Source organism: Oreochromis aureus, linkage group 1 (assembly GCF_013358895.1).
Source record: "Oreochromis aureus strain Israel breed Guangdong linkage group 1, ZZ_aureus, whole genome shotgun sequence".
Taxonomy (NCBI): Eukaryota; Metazoa; Chordata; class Actinopteri; order Cichliformes; family Cichlidae; genus Oreochromis; species Oreochromis aureus.
Window position 1 is genome coordinate 4929539 of NC_052942.1, and position 26433 is coordinate 4955971.

Here is a 26433-nt window from a genome sequence, read left to right on the forward strand (position 1 = left end):
GGAAAGTTCTAAGCATAAAGAGTCTGCAACTGACTGCTCTTTTATTTTTGTTGCCTGTTGAAGTTCAGTGTCAGGCTGTGGGCTAGTGTCAGCAAACACTCGACTCTAGCATCACTCTGGGTTCTTGGCTAGCTAAGCGTTAGCATGCTAGCTGGCTAACTTAGCATTAGCATGCTGTCTGTCTAGATGCTTGCAAAGAGCCAAATGTGTGTTTGCAGCATAATGGAGTTGTTTCTGTCCTGGATACAATTTCCACTTTACCATGCTCTTATCCATTTGTGCAATAAAAATGAAAGTTATGTCCCCATCCATACTGTAGCCTGAGCCAGTGAGAATTGAAATCAACTGATTGTAGTGCTAATGCAAATCGAACCGGTAAATGAGATTGATAACAGTTCCAAGGAATTGGACTACTTGGAACCGGTTCTCAATTCCATCCCTACATGCATAAGTACTTGAGTGACAGTCCATTCTTTATCCATGGTTTAATATGATGCTGACCCACCCTATGCAGCTATAATAGCTTCAACTCCTCTGTGAAGGCTTTCCACCAGGCATATGAGTATGCTTATGGTAATTTTTAGCTATTCTTTCAGAGGCTCATTTTTCAGGTCAAACAGAAGGCATGGCTCTCAGTATATGCTCTAGTTCCTAAAAGTGTTCTATCTGGTTGATGTCAGGACTCTGTGCAGTCCAGTTAAGTTCTTCCACACCAAACTGGCTCTGCGAATGTTTCTATAGACCTTGCTTTTTGCACTGGTGCACATTTATGTTGGAGCAGGAAGGGGGCATTCCCAAACTGTTCCAACAAAGCTGGTAACCTGAAATTGTTCAAAATCGAAAAGCGTGATTCAACACTCCAGAGAACACACCTCTACTGCTCTACACTTAGTGGTGTAAAGCTCGACCATAGAAACCCAAACTGTTCTTGAGCTAATCTGAAGACCCCATGAAGTTTAGAGGTCTGTAGCAATTGACTTTGCAGAAAATTGGCAACCCCTGTGCATTATGTGCCTCAGCATCCACTGACCTTGGATGCTGGCCTACCACTTCATGGCTGAGTTGCTGTCATTCCCAGTCACTTCTGCTTTGCCACTAACTGTGGAATATTTAGTAGCATGGTACTGTGATGGGATGCCACCTGTACAAGCAAAAGTAGTATAATGGGGAATTAAAAGAAATGCTTAGGAGGACATTGTTAGAACTTAAGTCGTAAATATTTTTGACAAAAATGGAATGATCCCACTCAATTTGTCACACTGGTCAAAAGATACGATTGATTGCTGGGAAAGCATTGCTAATGAAGTACACTTTTATTAATATTTAACAAGACTCTCACATCTCCTAAAAATACTGAATTGCTGCTTCTCTCTCTTCCACCCCAACAGCTGCTCTGACCTACAAGTGCTTGGGGGACAGGTGGACAGTGTACTGTCATGTGATCCGGGATAAAGACCTTTGTCAAGACATGAGGTGGTACCAACGATGTTGTGAAACCTGTCGGGTCTTTTATGCTAACAAAATACTGCACAAGCGCTAATAACCAAAAGCACATACTCCCTTTGTAAATGTTATATAATACTGATAAATAATCTACAGAAAATCTTTGGGGAGTTTTTTATTTTTAAAAAAAAAAGGTAAGTATACATAAATGTATACTGGAAACAAGAACATTAGAAAATATTTGATATATTACTTGCTGTAGACAAAACAAAGAACAAACTTTATTGTATGCAGCAACTGACAAATATGTGTTCTATAATAACCTGGCAGGTCCATTAAATAACATGTGATTCAGAGTAAGCATGAGCTTTCCCCTCTCTCTTTTTTGGATTGTTTCTGTTATATAGCAGATTCTTTTGGAAATTTCAAATCATTGGTCACTTTTTTAATGTTTAAGTAACATTATGTAAGTATTAATAAATTACTGTAATATGTGCCTATGATCAGGAGCCATTGTAAAATACTGTAGAACTCTACTGAATCACTCCAGCTTATGATAGAAGACACACTGATCTTACTCGGGCGTGGAAAGCTAATGTAGCAGATAATGATGAAAACAAATTCTGAGGCTCTGGTAGTGTTTGGTTTGCGCTCAGTCATTCTCCACCACCGTAAGGGGGGTATTCCATTTTGACCTTGGGACTTCTAGGCCATATTTGGCACAGATATCCCTGTATACTATGCCAGCCATGAGCTTATGGCATTCCATGCATGCCCTGTCTGCTAGCATCTTGGGACTTCTTTGCACAGCCTGCACCTGAGGTCTTGCCTGGTGTGGTAGATCCCAGCCTCTATCAATCTTGCTTGTTCCTGTGCAGACATGATTAGTGCCTCTGTGCCTTCCAAAATGGTTCCTCTACTTGCTCTTCTTCTTTCTCAAGTTACTGCTGCCTGAGATATTCAGAGCTGGTTGGGTTCGGTGATGGTCACACCTTGAGAGCATACTTCATGTATTCTTGGTAATTGACCAAAAGCTGCCATACTGAACACCTTGAACGCATCATTTATTTTGGGGGCTTGGTATCCATCTCAGAGGGTGGGGATCGCAATATCTCGTCCTGACCTAAAGTCCTGGCTCCCCCTTGCCGTAGCATTCATGTACCTCATTGATCTCTAGTTGTGATAGCAGTTGCTATATATTTTGATCGTGGTAGTTTTTGTTTTTTATAAAGGAACTGTGCAAAGGAATTAGGTCAGCTAATCTTTTTCAGTTTAATAGTAAGATTTTACAATTCAATCATTTAAACTGCCTATAGTGATCAGGAGCAAGAATATAACTATTTCACTAGCAGTATCTGATTTGATGGACCAAGACCTGATGTTAGTTAACCTGTATAGTTGCATATACAGCCAAACACAAGTCAGAACCAGTATTTGTTACAGACACAGCTGACAATTCTGTTCAGCCTGTTCAAACCTCACTGGTGCTGCTCCTTCCTCTTTTAAAATTGCCAATCAAAAGTTATAAGCACTTATTTTCCTCAGTATAAGGTGCTCAAAAGAACATCAGTTACTAGTGTGATTATTATCCAGATAAAATAGCCAGATATAATGTTTTTTCTAAAATGACCAAAAAATGTAATACTTGATCAATTTTATTGGGTCTTTAATGCTTTTAGCTGTAAGACCAGAAGGTGCTGTATGAATGCCAGTTCATCTCCCTTAAATAGTCAGGGAGAACCCATGAGTGTTTGTGTGTATATCATCATATCATAAAAGTTCATAAAAGTGTTTTACAATTGGTTGAATGGTGCTATCTTATAACTTGTTTCACATTTGTGGAATTCAGATTATGTCCGTGTATGATCCTTACAATTAATGGCTGTCTGCTTTTATTTGTTGGTGGATTAATACCATTGTTTTGACAATACTTTTTTTTATGGTATAAATATGCTTTATTATTCTTGTACTGTTCTTTGTTAGTTGCACATACACCATGTTTGATTAATAAAATTTCAAAACAGTGTTTTTCACCATGCTGATTGGGAGCTGGGTATTTGTGTATGCATGCATTTGTTTGTATATTCATGCATAAAGACGTGTCATAGATGGTTAATTTAATAAAATGAAAATTATACTTTCTATGAAGAATACTGTATGTAAGTATTAAAAATATTTTATGGTGTGATTTAAGTATCTCTTATATTTATGAACATTTTTTGCCTGAAACTTGATTAAAAGGTTGTGACGTGCAGCTGAAAATTCTGAAAAAGCCTAGAAAGTGGTCTTTTTTTAAGACTAAATGTAAATCTTGAAATTTGACATTTTTTCCATATTTTAGAATTCGCCACATAAATTTAGAATTCACTTATAAACAGTGAAATATGGCGGTGGTAGAAACTGTATTTTGTGTTGACTTTGTGTCTAACATTTACATTTTTTGCTGATCATCAATTTATGTGTGATAAACATATAAAAAATAGGAAATTAGGAAAGGTTCAAACACTTTTTGACACCGCTGTCGGTCAACAAAATGAGTATATAGGGCAAAGCGTTTCAGATACAGGTACACCATCACGTGTACACAATTTGAGAGGAGAAAAGAGAAACAACCATCCTGCATCCTGACATCACTCTGAGCAGCTGTGTGATTTTTATGTTAACAGTGTCCCAGATTTGTGATTGCCCCATTTGGTGACAGAAAAGTGTCAGGCTGTTTTTAAATCTTGTTTAAAAACACACTTTTACTCTCACGGTACTGGATCTGCGACACAGTATTTGTGTTTCAGTCTTTGTAATTATGTTCTTTGATTATTGTTGTTCGTGTTTTTGGGTTTCTTTAGTTCTCAGTGATCTTACTTGTGTTATCTCAGCCTATGTTTGAGTCTGTGTTTACCTCCTGTAAACAAGAATGAATTATTAATCCATTAATTAATTAATTTCACAAAAAAGAATTAAACTCTCAATGAAAACCTCATTTCAAAAACCATTTTCAGATTTCCAAAATCGTTTTTAAAACAAAATTTTAAAAAGACAAATATGTAAATTGATTTTTTTTTTTTTTTTTTTTTAAAGAATAGCTGTCAGTTCTCCTATTCCTTATATCACTGCCCTCTGCCAAGACCGGAGATGGCACTACTGATTTAAGTTAATTTATTTTAATATGTGAGTGCATAGATTCATTCTCAACTGGACATAAATGATGATCAAAGACAATGTGTGGTTTTATTTTATTTTTTTTACATGATGCTTGTCTTTATTAATTCAATTTGAAAAGTAATACTCAAAAGTTGGATGCATGATGAATTCATCAAAACCCAGCCAAATCCCAACAAAGTATGCTAAATGTCACTGAATATCAGGTATATTCCAATCAGTACAATTTAAGCATTCACTGCACCTACAGTACCTGAATGCTATGATATGTACAGTAAATGATGTGGAAGAAATTTTCACAGAGATCATAAAGTAATTAAATCAAGTAGCAATTAAGTAATTAAATCACAGCTCATAGTTTGGTTGTTTATATTTTCAAATCTTTTTTCTGTCTGTGGGTTTGTTTGATGACAATTTGGACTCCTCTGGGAGATGAGGACACACCCACATTTGTGTCATACCAAGTCAAGTCAAGTCAAGTCAAGTTGGCTTTATTGTCACTTCAGCCATATACAGTTTGTACACAGTGAGGCAAAACAGCGTTCCTCCAGGGCCAAGGTGCTACATGCAACATAAATTTACAACATAAATTAACAGAAAATCACTAAACTAGCTAACTAGAGACAGGACAGACTGACCTAACATAAATTACAACATAAATTAACAATTTCAATTCAATTTCAATTTTATTTCTATAGCACATTTAAAAGTCACGAGTACAACAAAGTGCTTCACAGATGAGCCGCATTTGCGGGTTACAGCAATAAAAGAGCAGAAAATACAATTGACAGCAAAGAAATACAGTTATAGAATGGTGACGTGACAGCAAGCATGAACCAGGAGAGGTTAAAACTAAGTTGTTTGGAAGGCAAGCTTAAACAGATGGGTTTTAACCGTGATTTGAAGGATTGGATAGATTCCGACGCACGGACATCAAACGGCAAGCTGTTCCAGAGTTTTGGTGCGGCAAAAGCAAAAGCACGATCCCCCTTAGTCTTCAGTCGAGACATTGGTTGCATTAAGAGCCCCTGGTTAGAGGATCTGAGTGCTCTCGTGGGGACGTATAGATTAAGGAGGTCGATCAAATAACTGGGTGCCAGGTTATTTAAAATTTTAAAAGTGTATAAAAGAATTTTAAAAACGATACGGTATTTGACAGGGAGCCAATGAAGGTTGGCAAGGATGGGTGTGATATGGTCATGTCTTCTGGTGCCGCTTAGAAGGCGTGCTGCGGCGTTCTGGACTAACTGCAGGCGTTGGATAAGGGAAAGATGGAGACCTAAATAAAGAGAGTTACAGTAGTCCAGTCTTGAAGTTATGAAAGCATGAATGAGCTTTTCAAGGTCATTGTGTCGTAGGTAGGGCATTGCCTTAGAAATTTGGCGCAGTTGGTGGAAGCTGGTTTTCACCACTGCAGCCACTTGCTTATCTAATTTAAGGGAACTATCCAGCACTACTCCAAGGTTTCTGACAGTAGACGATAGATGACTGGCATAGGATCCTAAGGTCTCCGATAGCTGATTCAAAGGCATGTGACTGTCAAAGATGATAATTTCTGTTTTGTTTTCATTAAGAGTGAGGGAGTTGTGCAGTAGCCAGTCTCTAACATCACACAGGCAGTTGAGTAATGGCAATAGCGGGGACTGAAGATCCAAATCCAGTGGAAAGTAGATTTGGATATCATCCGCATAACAATGGAAAGAAATATTATGATTTCTGAAAATTTGTCCCAGGGGTAGCAAATATAAAGAGAACAGCGTAGGACTTAACACAGACCCCTGGGGCACACCACAACGGAGGGGTGCGGAGGGGGAGGAATGATTCCCCATAGAGACAGAGAATGACCTCTCAGTTAAGTATGATTTAAACCATGCAAGTACTTTGCCTTTAAGGCCAACTACATGTTCAAGCCTTGAAAGGAGGATGTCGTGATCAACCGTATCGAAGGCAAAGGACAGGTCTAAAAGAACTAAAACCACAGGGCGCCCCGTATCAACAGTTACGAGGAGGTCATTAAAAACTCTCAGTAGGGCTGTCTCGGTACTGTGGTGAGGTTTAAAACCAGACTGGAATTTTTCATTGATTCCATTTGCCTCTAAGAAGGATTGCAGTTGCTTAAGAACAATTTTCTCTAGGACTTTAGCCATAAAGGAAGTTTAGAAACCGCCTATAGTTTGAGAGGACATTAGGATCAAGATTACTTTTCTTGATAACAGGTTGGATGACTGCATGTTTGAACACAGCAGGAAAGCAGCCTGATAAGAGTGATGAATTCATTGAAAGTGTGATGCAGGGTCCTATAGTGTTCAGGGCATTTTTAATAATGTGAGAGGGAAGCACATCGTGACGTGAGTTAGAGTTTTTCGTTTGACCTATTATTTCCTTAAGAGTTAGAAAAACAAAAACTAACTATCTAACTAAAACTAACTATTCTGACTAGGTAAGTAGTGCAAAGGAAACCGTAAACATACTTGGTATGTAGGTAGTCCAGGAACAGTAAACACAAAAATATTGTGCAAAAAGAGCATTTACAGGTTGATGTGTAAGTCCAGTCTCAGTGCTTTGAGGTAGTTGAGTTGAGCTGAGTGATAGAGTGTGTGTGTGTGTGTGTGTTTATCAGTCCAGTCCCTTTTTGTTGAGGAGACGGATGGCTTGTGGAAAGAAGCTGTTGCACAGTCTGGATGTGTGTGCCCACAGTCATGTTGTCCTCCATAAATAACAAAAAGCTTAAATAGATGGTTTTATGCTTAGTGACATCTTAAAAGGTACAAACTAATTTAAATAAAGAAAATTCAGAGAAAGTAAAAATATTTGTACATTTATAAATACTTCAAATATAGAATAGAAATGTAACAAGAACTTTAGTTTTTAACATTACGTGCTAATCAAACGCTGCCGTAACCCTAATGTCGATCACTGCATATTGATGGCACAAAGTACTTTTTTTTTTTTTTTTTCCAGTTCAAGCATGCTTCATGTTTATTGGTTATGTACAATGATTTTACTGGACCAGCCCACTGCAGATCAAATGTACACTGCATATGGCTAAGGAACAAAAGTTAGTTTGACACCACTGATTTAAAATAAAAACAAAAAATCAAAATAGCAACAAACAACCCCAAAGAAGCTAAACGCACTATTTCTCAATAATAATGACATATGTATGACACTTTTGTTTGTATATTTATTAATTTATTTACACTGATTACCGAGACTGGTCAGCAGTCACAGATGTCAAGTGTAGCATCCTGTGAAATAATAGCACGTGTGAGATCGCAGACGGCATATTGTGTCCGATGCTAAGTGACATCATTCTGAGTAGAAACAAAGAACCGCAGCGATCCCACATCATTACCTAGTCTGTGAACGGAAATACGACTCTCCGCCTTCAAAATAAATGCCTAAATCTTTTCAACGCGGTTCTTCACATACTACAGTTACATGTCAAAGTGATGTTATTACTGCAAAACAACATGACTTAACTTTGAAGGAAGCGATTAAATACTGTAAAGATGGAGTCTCTCTGTCAGATAAAATCTGCTATAATTAAACAAAGTTAAACTGAAATGTAAACAAACAAATAAATAGAGAGATGAATGCATTAAAATACACTAATGACATTGCTGGAAAGGAATAAGATAAACCAAACTGCTGATGCAATTCTTACTGTTAATCAGAATTGTTGCTTCTAATTGAAAACGGGTTCTTTTGTTGTTGTTGTTGTTGTTGTTGTTGTTTTTGTGTTACTTCTCAAGCTTTTCTTCTGAAAGCGGAAATCAGTGCTGTTCGTGTCCAGTTTTTGTAATTTGATAGTACTCAGTCTTCGCACAGCAGGCAGTTTAAATTTCCACCCAGGCCCTTCGCGACAGAATCACAGCTGTAGTCAGCAGTAAACCAGGAGGGAAAAAACGTAGGTCCGCTCTCACTGGGCAGGAGCATGGATCTGTGTTTAACAGTTAGCTGTGGTCATGCATGTGGGGTTTGATTTGGTTTGCTCCTCTGTAGGCTGGCGGATAATGTAACGGGCTGAAGGCGTTTTTTGGATGCTGCAGGGTGCGCGCTGCGGATTCACATCCAGATGATCTTCCATTCATTTTCCCGTTTTTTGGCTCTCTAACGAGAGACATGCTGTTTCGATCCCGCACCCAGCTGATCAGATGATTCTCAACTCTGTTCACAGTGAGTCAGTGTAAGTGATTTTTGTACAAATACAACCAGGGGCGGATCTAAAGAAATTTTCTTAGGGTGGCATAGAAATCAAATGGGGTGGCAAAATCAAAGGAATTTTTTTTACATACATTCTGTAATATGCATTATATATGATTAAAATACATCAAATGCAGTAAATATACACGTTTCATAGGTTCTTATTTTCTTTAGCCCAAACAAATGGAAAATATCAGTTACATAAAACAAGTGAATGTAGATTTTATGTACTGTATAGCCTGTATAATAAATAAAGATGTAGCCCAATAAGTACAAAATCCAAAAAGCTACACAACATGAGGTGGTTTAGTTAGAAACTTGAGTTTCACACTTTTTTTTTAATTAGAAATAACCACATGGTTACAAGGTTAAATTTACACAAAATCTGCACTGTCATGAAAAGATTTTTCTCCTGAAATTTAAACCTAATTTGTCACAATTTATTGAGGGTCCAGGGTATAACTGGCCATTTTTGACTACTTTTCATTTTACCTTTGTATTTCACCTTTAAAAAGTATTTACCTTCTCTTGTGTGGTATATTTTTTTCTCACCACAATCTGAATTTACAGTTATTTTTTCATTGGCATACTGTATTAACACAATAATCTAAAATCACACAAAAAACACAAAATCTGAGTAGAAGAAAGCTGTATTTTGTTACTGTAAAAACCACAAACATGTTTAGCGAATTATTTTCATAACATAAAATGCCAATCTAAACTGTGAATTTTACGAACTTATGCATAATTTTTCCAAACAATAAAGTTATAAACAACTACTTTTCTAAAGATGCAGCCAATGCCTCAGGTGTTTTTTTACAACTATTTAAGCCTACTACTAAAACTAAAATTACACAACAATCAGGTGTCACAATAAGATGCCACACAAATTATTTGTGCCACTCCAAAAAATAGTTTCTGTCCACCACAAGACAGAGGAGCACATCACACTCCTGAAACCTGCAGGTATGACAGCAGGAGGTGTATCACTCCTCCTGTTTTCCACCTGGAGACAGCGTTTACACTGCAGTCTGCCTTTGGTGACTTTTTGGCAGCAACTGTGACATTCAGCAGTGCCCTCAGTGTCACACAAAACAAAACAATGACTACAGTATACACTAACTGTACACTCCAAACACGCTAAACGTCACAAATCTCTCAGATCTCAAAACACACTGTTGATGTCTCCTCTTTCTCGCTCACTTGCTCTCACCATCATCACTCCTAATACTCTCTCACCTGCCTAAGGTCAACATGGTACATTTTCCCACCAATAGGAAAGTAGTGGCATTTTGTTGTTGTTGTTGTTTTTTTGTGCTGTCCTTAGAAAATGCAGTTTTTACAGTTTCTTCTTGCACAAAATGTGACGATAGTATTCAGAAAAAAGCATTGTCTATATATATATATATTTTTACCATAACTCTGTTTTTACGTGGTGTATTAACACAAGTTAAAAACTACTATATAGTTTGAAGTCTGAACTGTCAAAGGAAATTGAAATTGAAATGACGACTCAGTCAGTCTGTATCTTGTTGCTACGTCATCTTAAATTGGTCATGTGATTTGGAGGTGACAACGTGTCCGTAGACCCCAGAGGGTTAATACCGCTCACCTTCATTCCATTTTTAGAGTGTTGAAATCTATAATCTCATCGTAATAGATAACACTGTCATATGCAAAACTAGAATGGCACGAGGATGACAAGAGATTATTTGCCACCACAGTAGATCCGCCCCTGAATACAATTAAAAATGTGAAATGTTGATTTTTATTTATTTATTTATTTTGACGGATGTGTCACTATTGCTGTTATTGTCGGAATGCAGGTTATCAATTGGATAGGAAGTAATTGTGTTCACTTTTTCGTCCATTATAGTACTTGTTGTGATTGTGGCCTGTCTGCATTGTGACTTACTCGCCATAGTCTGTTTGATTCTTTTATATGTCTTATTTCACAGAAAACCAGAGTAGCACAGAATGAACATTTGACTGTGTGGTTTCCAGGTGTCAAGCCTCTCCTGAGGAAGAACCTGTTCTTTCTTCCTGCCATCCAGCAGCCATGGACTTCCTCCCAGAGTATTCTCTGTTCCTGGTTCAGATCCTGGAAGAGTTGGACACCAAGCACACCACCATGTCCTACCAGGACCTGTGCAAGTCTCTGTGTGCTCGCTTTGACTTGGTGCACTTGGCCAAGCTCCGCAGTCTGCTCTTCCACACAGCCTGCCTGGACCCTGCCTTCCCAGCCACCCTCTTCAAGGACAAGATGCGCTGTTCCACCGAGGACGCGCTGTCCAAAAAGCTCATGGTTGCAGCGGACATTGTCACCATGTTCAATTTGATCCACATGAATGGAGGAATAGCCAAAGATAAGCTTCCTATAGTTCAAAGAGCCACATTTCACAAGAGTCAGTCAGTGGAGTTCTGCAGGTCTGACAGTGATCACCTTAAGTATCAGGACTGTGACAGGGGGATCGGTTATGAGCACATGGATCACCCCAGGGAAGGGCGCCATCACCACCACTCTCAACAGCATCCTGTGGCTCAGAATGCCCCTCCCTGTGCTAAATCCTCTGATTGCAACAGCCGGCAGCACTTTCTTGTCTCCTCAGGACCAAACTTCCTCCTGGGCATGAGGAAAGACATGAAATGTAGAGCAGGCTCTCTGGACAAGCTGCATCATCTGCCTCAGGACTCTAGCAGCAGTCCACCATCACCACCTTGTGAAATGCAGAGCACCTACTTTCCTATGGACATAGACACTGAGTCCACTACTGACCAGGAGTCCCTGCAGAACATGGGACATCCAGAGCCCTTCTCTCTTCACACTTGCATCCAGAAGAGAAACGATTTTAAGAAGGATTTTCACAATTTTGTGGCTTTTTCACCACAGGTTTGTGTTTTTAGGGTGCTGTTGAAAGGAATTACTGAGAGAGATGTCTATAGGGAGACGGCCAGGTGACATATCAGATGATACACAAGTTTAGTAAACTAAATGGAAATTTGAGCTTCATTTGAATTGAATAGCCTATTAGAGATTCACAATTTAAATATACTAAATTATACCCTAACCCGTACCCTGTATACACACAAAAATGCACACAAACACATAAACATATATGTAAAACAAACTTTAAAACTTTTTTTTAAAATTTGAAGGCAATGTTATGGGCATTTTATTTATGTCCTCTGAAACACAGTGATGAAAAAAAAAAAAAAACAATACAAGGTTCTTAAAGTGTGACCCATAGGCCAGTGGCTGGCCTTGATAATATTTTTTGCTGCTCACTAGTTTGATGGCCAAAGAGCACACTAGTCATACAATACTATGATATGGCACCACAAGATTAAACCAGTTAAGTATTTCTCCTCAATTTTGACTCTTCTGCTTTAGCAAACTAAACATTCCTCACACTGTCAAATACAGCTTGTGTCAGGAAATGTAACAGCCACCCAATAAAATATTCATTGTCACAAAACAGCAAGTGCTAACCTAAGCCTCCATTTTCTGAACAGACAAATTATAAAGAATATGCAAGTACTGAGTGAGTGCATTTTTCCCTTTGCGACCCTTAATCATATGCTGGCTCCCTGAACTGACCGTGTCAAAAATGTTTTGCTTCTTTTAGAATAGTGAACCAGTAAAGACAGACAGGAAAGTGGGAGAGTGGGTAGACATGCAGCACAAAGCCACAAGTCATTTTTAAACCTGGGCTGCTGCTCTCCGGCCATGTGGCATGTGGTTTCCTGCTCACCCACTGAGCAAAAGTGGCGCCCTGTGTACAACACACATGAGAGCGTTTTAATACTATATTTATTTTCACACACCATTATCAATACCTGCTTTGATTTAGTGCATATGGCAGCTTAATAGTGTTATCTTAATAATCTCACATCCCAAATATTCTAAATGAACTAAAGATGAATTAAAGATTCAATGTTCTGTCAATAATACACACACTTAGTATAATAAAAAAATGTGTAAATGGTATTTTTATATGCTTTTGTACAGTTTATTGATACAGATTCTCCTGTTGTCTTGTAATTAAAGTTGATTGATATGCTAAAAAAATAGTACCATAATGGATGATGTGATTAGATTCTCTACACCGAAGATCAAATTAGTCCATTTGTATTTTATAAATCAGTTATTGCCCAAATTTCTCTGTAGTATTGTGTTATTTCATAATTCTAAACTTTCTTAATCCCCAAGTTATGATTAATAATTGCTGCATTATTGTGCCTTTAAGCCAACTCTGTCTTTGTCTTGGTTATTGTTGCAGGTCATCACCAGTGAGTGCAAACAGGGGAGTAAGGCTGCTGAAGGTTACCACAATAGGGAGTTACGTAAGCCTGCTACCTTCTTCAACCATAGCTTCGAACTGCCCTACAGTAACCCATACTTTGAACCACCACTTAACTCCCCACTACAGGACAGACGGAGGGTGAAGCACGAGAGCCTGGATGACTTACAGGTGTCAACTTATTTTGGTCCAACCACCATCTCTGAGTGTGTTAGTAGCAAGAAGCGCATTAACAAAGCAGGGAAACAGCCAGTATGGCCCATGAAGAGCCTCAGTCTAAACACAGAAGAGGGCCCTCCTGTTTCAGAAAGGATTTTTCAAAGCAGCAGACCACTCAAAGAAAACCATCAGTGTAACATTATTAACACTGAGAGTGAGCAATATTTTCACACCCCGATGCAAAAGGTATCAGCGTCACCTGGCTTTGCAAAGAAAAGTACTGAAATAAAACCCAAGGATATATCACTGATGGGTAGGGGACCTGGAGGTCTGGACAATGGAGAAGCAGCCAAAAGGTTTGGGGACAAAAATACGAAGAATGCATCCTTTCAAGAAGGGGAAAGCGCCTCTAGTGTTGGAACACAAACAGAGCGGATTGAACAGAAGAAGCTAAAAGAATACCAATCTGAGTATAACAACAGTGAAAGACATGGTTTGAAACGCTCAGTTGAGGAGTGTGAGGTCATTAGTGATGACATAAGTGATATTTTTCGTTTTCTGGATGATATGAGTGTTGTTCAGTCATCATGTTACAATAGTAATGGGTCTCTCTCTCAGGTAACATTAAAGTCAGAAGGTGACAGCTCCCCTGACTGCAACACAGTCAAATTAGCCAAGTCTAAGGTAGACCGCCTGTTCCATTCACTTGAAAACACTGATCATGAGCTCAAAACAAGTGTGTGTAAGCTTGTGAGGAGAATTGGTGAGATTGAGAAGAAGTTGGAGTCTCTGTCGGGGGTTCGCAGTGAAATATCCCAGGTACTTTCCAAGCTCAACAAACTGGATGAAAAGATCCAGGAGCCTGAGGCCAATGGGAGACATGGGGAGAAAGCATCATTATCATTATCCAGGTCCAATGCCACCCCAACAAAGGCTCAACCTTACCCACATCCACATTTCAACAGTACTACTCTTTCACCTCATGTTTACCAGTGCAACACCACTGGTCACAATGTGAAAACAGACAATGGATATGTTGGAGAGTGGTGTTGCTCAGATGGGAGTAATAGCAACACTCTTAGGATTAAGGCTGTGAAGAAAGGCATGCTATTCAGGAGGTCTTCCTGTTCACTCAACGAGGAGCACATGGCAACGGAGTCAAAGGTTGCTAGCATAACCAACTCTCTACAGGACCAGGGGACTGTGTCCTACTCCTGTCACCCTGAGGACAAGGACAGAGACAAGGATAGGCATCGGAAGGTCAAAGAGGTATGTGTGTGTGTGTGTGTGTGTGTGTTAGTGTGTGTGTTTGTATAAAGTGTTTGTATTCTTGTATAACAAGAATTTTGCATGCCACTTGTAGATTATATGGAATCATTTTAGATTGTATTTACAAAGCATGTCCTTAACACAGAGTTTTTAAAGGGAAACATTCTGGAATGTATCTTGTGTCTTGGAGTTATCACTTGTGTGATCAGGCAAAATATCGGGGCAGTATGTTTATAAGTATAACTGCTGATATTCGTCTACTTAACTAAATGCATGTTTTCATTTGTATCTGTCATTCTTCTTGTGAAGGTTATGTCTTAATGGTGGTTAGATCATGCATTATGCTGAACTGGAGTTGGTATAAGAAACCAGCCATAGTTTTAGTCTTGGCTGCATTTTGGTCACCTTAACAAGCTTGTGTGTTGTATCTTAGTGGTGTAGAAAAATTTGATTGGCCTGGACAGACCTCTAATTGATGGAACACCTTTGGCATGAATTAGAGCAGAGACAGTGAGCCAGGCCTTCTTGTCCAACATCAGGCCCAGGATCCTCCAGCAGTCACCAAGCTCAGCCACCAGGCCACAACCAGGCTTCAATAGCCCAGGACCAGGCTTCCTTATTAGCCTCCAGGAGGAACAGAATGAAACTTCAGTAGTACCATAGCCATTTTTTCCAGAAGAGAGACCAACTAGCGTTGTGGACAGTAAAAGCCTCTACTTTTCCCTTCGCAAAGCATCTTATGTTTTGCTCCTGTGCCTTGTCACTTGCACATTATCAACTGATCGGCGTCACAAACCAACAAGGTCGGCTAATATCAACAATCTGCTTGACATTCTCAAGTAACACACACAGTTTTGTGGTGTCCGACTAGAGTAACAATCAAAAGGGGAAAGGTTTCTATTGCTTCCCTCCAGTGTTGACACATCTAGCATCCCTTAACAATTGTGAATTGTGGAAGCCAAGTGTTAACTTCCTGCTAAGCAACAACTAAGCAGGTTAACTGTGTTTGTTTACATCTTAATCAAGCTGCCTACAAAATGCCACCAAAGATGGGTACAGTCTCTGAGGATGAGATCGAGGAGATTAAGAAATCTTTATATTGTATGTCAGGAGAGTTTTCTAATATCTCCAGACAACATAAGTTGCTATTGGATATGATGGAACAGATTAAAGAACTGCAAAAACTAAATGAAGAAAAGGACAAAAAATAGCCCTACTTGAGTCCTGAGTGGCAGATCTAGAGCAGTATACCCGTATGAATGACTTAACTAGTAAGTGGACTGGAAACAGAACACAGAACGTATGCCAGAGCTATAGTAGCAGAGGAAGAAACTGACATCTCTCAGCTCTTGGTGCTTCTTGAGCTTCTCATGGTCTTTTTTCCTAATGTTGCTATCACTCAGGATAGCAACTGAGTGTTGCTATCACTCAGGATAGCTACATCTATCACTATCTTCCTCAGCTTGTTCACCATTACAATGTCTGGCTGGTTAGCCGTCACCAGTTTGTGTGTCTGTATCTGTAAGTCCCACATTATCTTAGCTCTGTCATTCTCAACCACACTAGAGGACATGTCCCATTTTGACCTTGGGACTTCCAAGAAACACCACAGATGTTCCTGTATATTATGTTGGCCACCTGGTTATGTTGCACATCCTTGGGGTCTTGCCTGGTGTGGTATACCCCAGCCTCTATGGATCTTGTGTTCCTGTGCTGCCATGATCAGTTCTTCTTAGCTGTTCTTCAGTCCATCTTCGTCCAGCCACTTGATGTCAGTGTCTTCAATCTCCACCTTTGGCCAGCTGATTATCTGATCACTGGCAGGGTGTAGGTACTATGATATGGTGATGTGATATGGTACTATGAAGTCTTTAACATTAGGTGTGGCCTCATTATTTAAGAATTTGTATGAGGAGAAATATTTTAAATTCAATTTTGGATTTAACGATTCCCATGATGCATTGAGTTTTTCCTTTCCAGTCACCTTTCTCACTCACTATGTGTTAATAGACCTCTCTGCATTGAATCATATCTGTTATTAATCTCTGTCTCTCTTCCACAGCATGTCTTTATCCCGTTTTCCTTCTTTCACCCCAACCAGTCGCAGCAGATGGCCCCGCCCCTCCCTGAGCCTGGTTCTGCCGGAGGTTTCTTCCTGTTAAAAGGGAGTTTTTCCTTCCCACTGTCGCCAAAGTGCTTGCTCATAGGGGGTCATATGATTGTTGGGCTTTTCTCTGTATCTACTGTACAATATAAAGCACCTTGAAGCGACTTTTGTTGTGATTTGGCGCTATATAAATAAAATTGAATTGAATTGAATTGAATAGGGAGCCAATGAAGAGAAGCCAGTATTAGAGAAATTTGCTCTTTCTTTCTAGTCACTGTCAGTACTTTGCCTGCAGCATTTCAAATTACTTGAAAGCTCTTCAGATAGCCTAGAAGTCTTCCATGAAAGTTTTTCAGCATCACTCTGAGTTAGGATGTTTTTTTTAAATTTTAGAGATATTGCACAAATACAAGAAAGCAACCTACATATTTGTTTAATATACCCATTGAAGGACATATCCTGGTTAAAAAATGACTCCAAGATTCCTCACAGTGCTGCTGGAGAGTAAGGTTATGCCACCCAGAGATAGTAGCTCATTAGAATTTGTAAGCTTTACTGTTGCTGTTTCTGTTCTATCAATTGGCAACTAAGAATTCAGAAACTTGTCTGATATACCATTTTTTCTGATTATCAGGTTGGTTGTTTTACAAGTACTCTTTCAAGAATTTTTGAGATAAAAGGAAGGTTAGAGATTGGTCTTTTATCAGCTACGATGCTGGGTCAAGTGATGGCTTTTTATGCAAATGTTTTACTGCCAGCTTAAAAGCCTCTAGTATGCAGCCTGTTAATAGAGATAGACTAATCATATTCAAATCTGAAGTATTAATTTTTGTAGGATTCATATTATTGCATTACTTCTAGGCTAGACTACTGTAATTTGTTATTATGAGGATGTTCTAAAAACTCCCTGAAAAGCCTTCAGTTGATCCAAAATGCTGCAGCAACAGTACTGACAGGGACTTGAAAGAGAGAGCATATTTCTCCTATGTTGGCTTTTCTTCATTGGCTCCCTGTTAAATCCAGAATACAATTTAAAGTTCTTCTCATCTGCTGTTCAGCAGTGGGGTGTTTGTGTCACGTCCCCCACCCAACAGCACTCTATTTTTCTTACAGTAATAGTCATCCCGTATATACACACACACACTCCACAGCGCATTGTGTCCATTCTGCCGGGTACGGGCGTCTACAGGTCGTTAGTGGGGCGCTGTGCCTGCGTTCTGGCTTGCTGTTTCAGAGGGGCGTCTCCTTACCACACCGCCGGGGGGATTGTCAGTGTGTGTGCATGTATGTCTTTGTGTGTCATAGTGGGTTGGTGGGTATTATTAGTCTTTTATTCAGCCAGGTAAAATTCTCATTGAGATTAAAAATCTAATTTCCAAGAGTGACCTGGAATCAGGTGTCTCTTGGGTATGTGTAAGTGAGTGAGCTAGCGAATGGTGAGCGTGTGTGTGTGTGTAGCTGGGTTTTTCCTTTCCACTGTTGCCAAAGCACTTGCTCAAAGGGGCATCATGTGATTGTTGGGATTTTCTGTTTTCTTTGTATTATTGTGGGTCATAACCGTATAGTATAAAGCACCATGAGGTGATTTGGTGCTTTATAAATAAAACTGAATTTAATTGAAATGTGAATAGGACTTTTCTGAGCATTCTTGTAGGAATGGTGTCTAAAAATTCATCATTTGGAGGGAGTGAATTTGAAGTTCACTCCGTGGTCCTCTTAGCTTCGTGCAAGGCGACGTCATATGGGAAATAATACTTAACCTGACAGTTAAAGTTTCTGCAGTCCCCTTCAGCCTGTTACCCACTACTCTCTACCTCACCTTTGGACAAGTTTAAAAGAACATAAGTAGTGCTGAGAGTATCTGGACGTAATGATAAATCTGTGAGATGGTTATAAATATTTTTCCGCAGTGATTAAAATCTGCTATGTTTATCCTTCACTGTTTTCTTAGACAGATCGAAAGCGTCAATATGAGCTCCCCCAAGTGCAACGACTCCAAAAACAACCAAAGGATTCCTACCTGACTGAGCAGGTTTTTTCACCGCATCACTTCAACCCTTCTGTCAAGGCCCATGTGAAAGACAGCTCTCTGTACGCTGATCTAAGGCTCACCAGTCCATCAGATGGGATACGTGGCCAGCCATCTTGGACCACTGAGGAATACAAACGCAATTCAGGAAAGAAGGAAAAGCAGCTCACTGCTCTTGACCTACAGGTACAGTTCTGGGCTCTGCATACATATTGCATATTATTACATTTCGAGCAGCTTAATTTCTGAACCATACCCTAGTCATGCTGCTATAGATTCAGGCTTCTGGGGGTCCTTGTATGATCCACTGAGCATTTTTTCTCCACTCACCTCTTTTTACTCATTAAATTCTGTCTTCTATCTCATATAGTTTGTGTTTTACATACTTGTCACTTAAATTCTTCAAAAAAATATGCATGTATTACTGAAACCATTTCATTTCAATGCCACCAAAAGCAACAAGAAGTAGTGGGTCATGAAATCTGTTGGAGTTTAAAGTATCTGTTTTTTTTTGTTTTGTTTTGTAATACAATCACGCAATGATATTGTCCAAAAGGAACCAAGAATCCTGGCCATTAATATTCAGCACCAAGTCCCAAAAAGTTGATTCTGTTCATCTGGATATAGCGTTTTCAGTGGGAGAAACATTTCGTCACTCATCAAGTGACTTCTTCAGTCTTCAGCACCAAGGACAGTACTTTGACAAATAAATTAATTAAGACCATACATGAGGAGGTCTTGCCATTTTGGACATATAGAGTGGCACACTTAAAGCAGCTATTACTCCAACCGGAGATACAATCCTTGTCATAGTTAATGCAGGTTTTTTTTAAACATAGCCAGGGTGACCCAGAAAGAATTACCAGAAAGGGAGAGAGTGACTGTCATTTTTAGCATCTACGTGGATGTTAAAATCACCCACAATAATTATTTTATCTGAGCTGAGGACTAAATCAGATAAAAAGTCTGAGAAATCAGACAGAAACTCTGTGTAAGGCCCAGGTGGACGAGTATAGGGAAGTGCAGCAGTCGTGTTCCAGTCAGGCAACCATTTATTTTGCTCCTTCGTCCAAAGGAAGGCTGCTTGGGTGGTCTTCCAGAGTGGAGGTTGGTAACCTATGGAGGCCTCAAAAGGTAACAGACCAGTTGACCAGCAGGTCATGCAATTTTGGGCATATTCCAACCAGGCAAGCTGCATGGTCCGGTTGGAATTCCAGCTCCTGGTTGACCTATTCTGTCTGGTCATTGGTATGAGGATGACCTTTGTGTCGAGTGCCGAGCAGAATTCCTTCCTGGGAGGTGAACTCGGGGCCGTGGTCAGAGACTATGTCGAGAGGGATACCATGGAGGCGGAAAATGTGATCTGTGAGGAACTGAACAGTTTCCACTGCTGTGGGCAGTTTAGGAAGGGCAACAAAATGAGCGGCTTGGAGAAAGGACTGACTGTAGTGAGCATTATCGTACTTTACATAGGTTCAACAGACGATGAGCTACTGCCTCTGAAGTGGAGCTCTTATCAAACACACTTCGAAACTTTAAAAGAATCTCTTTATAAGGGAGATTGTGGTTATCCAACAACACTTATCCAACTCACTGGTGAACACTTTGAGAGTGGGGAGTGGTCTCTGGTGGTTCCAGTGGGGAGTCTGGGCGAATGAGGTGAGCAGGTGAAAGCTGTAATTCATGAGGGGGCGGAGGATTAGCAATGGGTGGTGAATTTAAATGTATGGGAATGACAGATAATTTTGATATCATACATAGTTTATCTCCCCACAAACACAGAGAGAGTTTTAAAATAAAACCCATAAAATAGTTAAAGATTGAAAACTATTTTACCTGCTCATTTGGTAACAGTTCCCCTCTTTCTCTGTATGTCACTCACTTACACTAACAGACACACACATACACAGACACACACGTATACATGCACAGACACACATGCATGCGCACACACAAACACACGCAACAGATATTCTGGTTATTCATTTGAAATTCTTGAGTTTAGACATTTAAAATACATCATTTCACTCTTTAAGTAATTTAAAGAATATGAGCTTTTCACTATTCATTCAGATTTTTATAGTAATAAGCCTATTGGAAGCTCTGGATGCTAGGATCATTGAATTAGAGACCCAGTTCATCTGAAAGCCTGATGCTTAGCCTCCTCCACCCCAGCTTTGTTACAATCGATTGTCCACCTGGACCTTACACAAAGTTTCTGTCTGACTTCTCACTCACAATAAAACAATTATTGTGGGTTATTTTAACATCCATGCAAATGCTAAAAATAACAGCCTCAACACGGCATTTAATTAAAAAATGTTGTTTTTTTAAAGCCAAATGAAAAACATCCCTAATTGTTATTTATAGTCTTTGTGTCTTTCATCAGACCCAGGAGTCGTTAAACCCCAATAATCTGGAGTACTGGATGGAGGACATCTACACCCCAGGCTATGACTCGTTGCTCAAGAGGAAAGAGGCAGAATTTAGGAGGGCCAAGGTGTGTAAGATTGGAGCACTGATTGCAGCTGCTACTTGCACTGTGATCCTGGTTATTGTTGTTCCAATTTGCACCATGAAATCGTGAATAAATTAGAAAGGTGGTAGCCATGCACAATGGATGTTATACTTCTACCTGTAGGTGTTTTCTTTTTGTGGACCAGTAAGTGCAAAGCAAACTGAGTGACAGCATGAGAATGTACGACTTTACATTGTTTTGTTGTTTTTTTTATTTTTTATGGTGTTTACATCTGGGAGTATTACCAATGTAGAAATATTAAGGTTATAAAATCAGCAAGTGCATAATATCTATCTATCTATCTATCTATCTATCTATCTATCTATCTATCTATCTAACAAATCTAGTTCATTGTAATGCTATAATCTGGGCAGATGGAAGGTAATTGATGTAATTGTCCATCTTAAACAACTATAGCACATGATAACAAAACTGTTGTAATTTTAGCCAACATATAGCAACTTATGATAGGCTATATATTTTTTATTTTTCATATGATTGCTGTACTTTATTTTGTTCAAAGTTATTTTTTGATGAATTATCTAGTTGTGAGAATTTATCTTTATCAATAACAACAAGCATTTTGAGTAATGACATTTATGCTACACATTTTTCTAAATAGAATTATATATGTCCTATAGCCTAAGTACAGTTATACTCCAAAGTAGATGTATGACTATGTACAGTATGACTGCACAGCCAATGTGAATGTATTGATAACTTTTAGCCTACTTGGGAAGAATGAGAATTAAATTTGAATGTTGCTGCAGTCTCCTCCTCTTTTTCTGAATTGTAACCAGCCAAGAGCACATGTCCTTTAAATAAAAAAAAATGTGGCTTTGTTCATTTCTTTGCAGGCATTTGTTCAATGAATATTTCTACATCAGTGTCCTAGCTAGCAAACTCACCTAAGAGGATTAAATGGGTTGGACTATTAACTGGACCAGCTTCTTTAGTGGAGCCAAATGTGTAAACTAAACAGAAAATCTGTAATGTTGTAGTCCAATGAATACCTACACATAAAATGTGTAGGTGCTTATTGAAGAGTTGAAAATCTAGCAGAACATTATTTCTGCTAGCTCAACTGAAACAATTCACATACATTCGCTAATCTATTGCCTACTTGACATGCTATTCAAGTTGCATTAGCCCCACTTCTGTCGTGGTCCTGGGTCCTTTGACCCAGCGTTTTGAGTCCCGTCTCCGTGTATGAGTCTGCATTAAGGTTCTTTCCTGCCTGCACACAGCCGTTCCGTCACAACTTCCTATCCAAACTGCTTTGCAACTGATCTCCACTCAGTGTCTTAGAACCAAGCTATTCTGCCAGATACAAATTACTGCAGATGAAATTATCAGTCTACTTTTGACTGTACACTTTTTTTTTAATTCTGTACATTCTGTTCATTTAATTTATTGTAAATATGTAAAATATTAGTCATTTATTACACAAATGGATTAATAATTAATGCATTCCAATACAATACCTTCACCTTAACCACAGCCTGCCCAATGGTCATCCAGTATCTAGGGATGCTCACTGTAGTCTGTATTTTTTTTAAACTATAAAATTAATTTGAATGTTATCCACCCGTTGAATGGCTTTTTCCACGGCCTATAAAAGTAGCCATACTGGCAGACAGATAATATATTACTGCACAATATGTGCTGAGAGCATGTCCATACTGCCTGCCATGATAGCAACTTTTACAGTTTCATTGAAACTTTCAGTAAAATATGAAAAGAAAAAACTATTTATTTTTACTTAGAGACACAAAATGAACATATCCAGTATTCATGTTCTGTATAGGTGTTTACTCAACAGACCCCTCTGGCATACTGGCTATTGCTTTACTTTTGTCAGTGATCAGGACATCAGTTTCCCCATTCTTAAATACTTCGTTCTAAATAAATGGTTGTGTTTTAGATTCTGAATGCAAACCATATCAATCTGCTGGAAACCCAGCTCTAAGCAGGCACCCACTGTGTCGTGTTTCTCTCTCTCTCTCTCTCTCTCTCTCTTTTTACTGTCTATTGCTTTGAACTTGGAGCTGCAGTAAACTGTGAAAGTCTGTAAATATTGTTGAGATTTGAACCACATTGAGTGAGAGCAAGTGTTAATTAAAAAATTATTGTAATAAAAACAAATTCTTCTGACTGTTAATGGATCTGTGTTTTTCTTATTCCTACACTGAATTCATCTGGGATACCTGAGAACACTTCATCACTAAAGAGGAAATTTTTAACAAAAGCAAATTATCCCTCCTCTCAAAATGGTGTGCTTTCGCCAACAAAATTACACAGCCTTTACTCATCTTCTAAATTCTGCTGAGGCAGAACTGTCAAAGTTGAATTGCATAGGATGCTGTACTGTAGTAATGTGAATCTTGGCCATACTGAACATGGCCGCATGCCACTCACCGAAAAACATTTCTGTCACTAATTTTTGTCTTCTGCCAGGCAGCTTTAAACATAACAAGATATGATCTGGACAGTCTACAGCTTTATACTGATGAGTGTTTTGAGTGCGTCATCATGGGGAAACCAAACAAGACAGAGACTCCCTCCAAAAGAACAGGTACTCCATCCACAAAGAAAAGCCGCCAGGAAGACTCCCTAGAACTGGTCTCTCCACCAGTGATGGGAATAACGGCGTTACTAACAGCGTTACTTTTTACAGTAACAAGTAATCTAACTAATTACTATCCCTATTGTTACAACGCCGTTACCGTTACTAACAAGAAATGCGGTGTGGTCGCATTACTATTTTTCAACAAACAGACGGTTGAAGCTGTCTTCAGCTTACCACACCTTCTATCAATTGCACGGAAGTAGCTGTCTATGTAAGTAATCTGGGCGCTACAGCTTTAAGCAGCTGTGCACGCTCCTGCGGACAGCAATCACTTTCTGCCCGACGATCACTTTCTGGCACAACAGCTGGAGCTAGGGGGCAAAACAATCACATGAGTGCTGCTGTTTGACTGAGTAAGAATAAAGTAGTCATGGTAAGCCAATCACATGACCACTTCAAGATGACAAAGCAACAAGGTGATATATACCAGTTTTTAAATTGTGTTGAGAGGCCACGTAAAACCAGAGTCATGATAAACAATATATATGCGTGTTTTTTTCCTCAATAGTTTCGCCACGTTTACTGTCTAAGGACAGCGCCAGCAAGCACTCTCTGCTTATGACCAGAAAATAAAAAAACAAAACAAAAAACAGCCCGTTTGTGTTGGTGGAATAATGCACCATGTCGACCAATCAAAAAATGATATGACAACATGACATTTGGTTGTTTAGGAGGAGGGGGAAGTTTTAGGAGTGACGGCGAGAGAGAGAGAGGGAGAGAGTTTTGAGATGTGAGAGATTTGTGATGTTTAGCATGTGTGTAGTTAGTGTGTAGTGTTGTGGATAGTTTTGTGTTGTGTGTCAGAACAATGAGGCGACTGCTGAATAAAAACAGGAGCAGTGATACACCTGCTGCTGTCAGGCCTGCAGGTATCAGGCTGTGATGTTCTCATTTATAGTGGACAGAAATTATTTTTTTGGAGTGGCACAAATAATTTGTGTCGCATCTTACTGAATGCAGTACCCCTGATTGTTATGTAAATAGTCTGAAATGGTTATATTAAAAAAAGGGTAAAATGTAAGTGGCTGCAAATAACTTTGTTGTTTGCAAAACTTGTGCATAGGATTTTAAAATTGACAATTTATACTTGCATTTAAAGTTATGAAATATGATTCAATAAACATGTTTGTGGTTGTTGCAGTAAAAAGTATAACTTTTTCTACTTGGTTTTTATGTTTTTTGTCTGATTTTAGATCAATTGTGTTAATACAGTATGTGAAAATGAAAACATAACTGTAAATTCAGACACGTGAGGTTGTGCTGAAAAGAATGATACCAATCAAGGCAAAATAAATAGTTTTTAAAGGTGAAATGTAGAAGTAAAATCAAAAGTGGTTAAAATGGCCAATTATACCCTGGACCCCAGAGGGTTAAACATTTTTTTAAAGTAATGCAATAGTTACTTTTCAAGTAATTAATTACTTTTAGAATCTGGTAACTCAGTTACTAACTCAGTTACTTTTTTGAAGAAGTAACTAGTAACTATAATTAATTACTTTTTCAAACTAACTTGCCCAACACTGCTCTCCACAGACAGTGACATGGTCAATATTTTGGAATCTTTACATAAAAACCTGTTCAGCTTTGACACAAACCTAGACCAGTCGTGGTCAAATTTAAATATTTTAAACAAAAAGAACTGGTGAAGAGCCACAGCCAGGAATTGAGAGGAAGGGACTTCAACGACCAGTTTCCTAAGGGGATCCTGGAGCAACGCACGGTCCTGATTTGAAATAAGTTGTCAAAGGAGGCTCTCATGATGTCATTGCAGTTGATACACTATATGTTGACAGTCAACTTTATCGTGACCAGAACACCGCTCCATGGCTGTACTGATCCTGTGTCAGGGGGGCTTTGTTTACAAACACCTTTTTCAATTCAATTCAATTCAATTTTATTTATATAGCGCCAAATCACAACAGCCGTCGCCTCAAGGCGTTTTATATTGTACAGTAGATACAGAGAAAAACCCAACAATCATATGACCCCCGATGAGCAAGCGACAGTGGGAAGGAAAAACTCCCTTTTAACAGGAAGAAACCTCCGGCAGAACCAGGCTCAGGGAGGGGCGGGGCCATCTGCTTTTTTCTAATTAGACATATCTACAAAGAACAGTTGAACATAGTGTGTTTTTTTCCTGTTTTTTCCTATTGTTATTGCTGTTGATTTGAGGTAATTTCAGACGTATTCTTGGGTGGCTGGACTGTGTGATTTATTGCACAATTAAAGCACAGGCACACACACACACACACACACACACACACACACATTCAACACTACAAAATGTGTAGTTCATATACTAATATACATTTTGTATATATGGACCAAATTTTGATGACCCCTCCTTTTGTTAATGCCTTTTTCACTTTATTTTTGGATCAGTCTGACACTTTCAACCTGTTACTTAATCCAGAAATTGACAGGCACAGTAGAGCAATGAGTCAAAGGAACTGGCAGACACTACAGACATTCTTAAATAATACATACATGATTTTGGTGTTACCAATGCTTGGCGTTCACATCACCCACTTTCAGGGATTACACAACTCTCATCCTCACTTAGGCTACTTTTTAGTTAGCTGTTCCATTATCATGGATATCATAGTGGAACAGATG

At 38.9% G+C, this 26433-nt stretch overlaps 2 protein-coding genes across 4 annotated transcripts in view; both read left to right on the forward strand.

Moving 5' to 3' along the window:
* Nucleotides 1–4620, forward strand: part of adamts17 (ADAM metallopeptidase with thrombospondin type 1 motif, 17) — a 244039-nt gene extending 239419 nt beyond the window's left edge. For all 3 annotated transcript variants that reach the window (XM_039598209.1, XM_039598238.1, XM_039598269.1), the window contains one exon: nt 1389–4620. In XM_039598209.1, coding sequence (XP_039454143.1) covers nt 1389–1540 — 152 coding nt within the window. In that variant the 3' untranslated portion in view covers nt 1541–4620. The remainder of the gene's footprint in view (nt 1–1388) is intronic.
* Nucleotides 4621–6827: 2207 nt separating this feature from the next.
* minar1 (membrane integral NOTCH2 associated receptor 1) lies at nt 6828–23330 on the forward strand. Its single transcript, XM_039598311.1, has 5 exons — nt 6828–8788; nt 10810–11695; nt 13086–14534; nt 18593–18856; nt 21060–23330. The coding sequence occupies exons 1-5, from the start codon at nt 8757–8759 to the stop codon at nt 21255–21257; spliced, it is 2829 nt and encodes a 942-aa protein (XP_039454245.1). The 5' UTR covers nt 6828–8756; the 3' UTR covers nt 21258–23330.
* Nucleotides 23331–26433: the final 3103 nt, after the last annotated feature.

Excerpts from the sequence above, each read along its gene's own strand:
- minar1 (XM_039598311.1), top strand. The coding sequence starts at position 8,757 with ATGATTCTCAACTCTGTTCACAGTGAGTCAGT. Across the intron at positions 14,535-18,592 it reads GGCATCGGAAGGTCAAAGAG|ACAGATCGAAAGCGTCAATA; the intron begins GTATGTGTGTGT and ends CTGTTTTCTTAG. Across the intron at positions 18,857-21,059 it reads TCACTGCTCTTGACCTACAG|ACCCAGGAGTCGTTAAACCC; the intron begins GTACAGTTCTGG and ends GTCTTTCATCAG.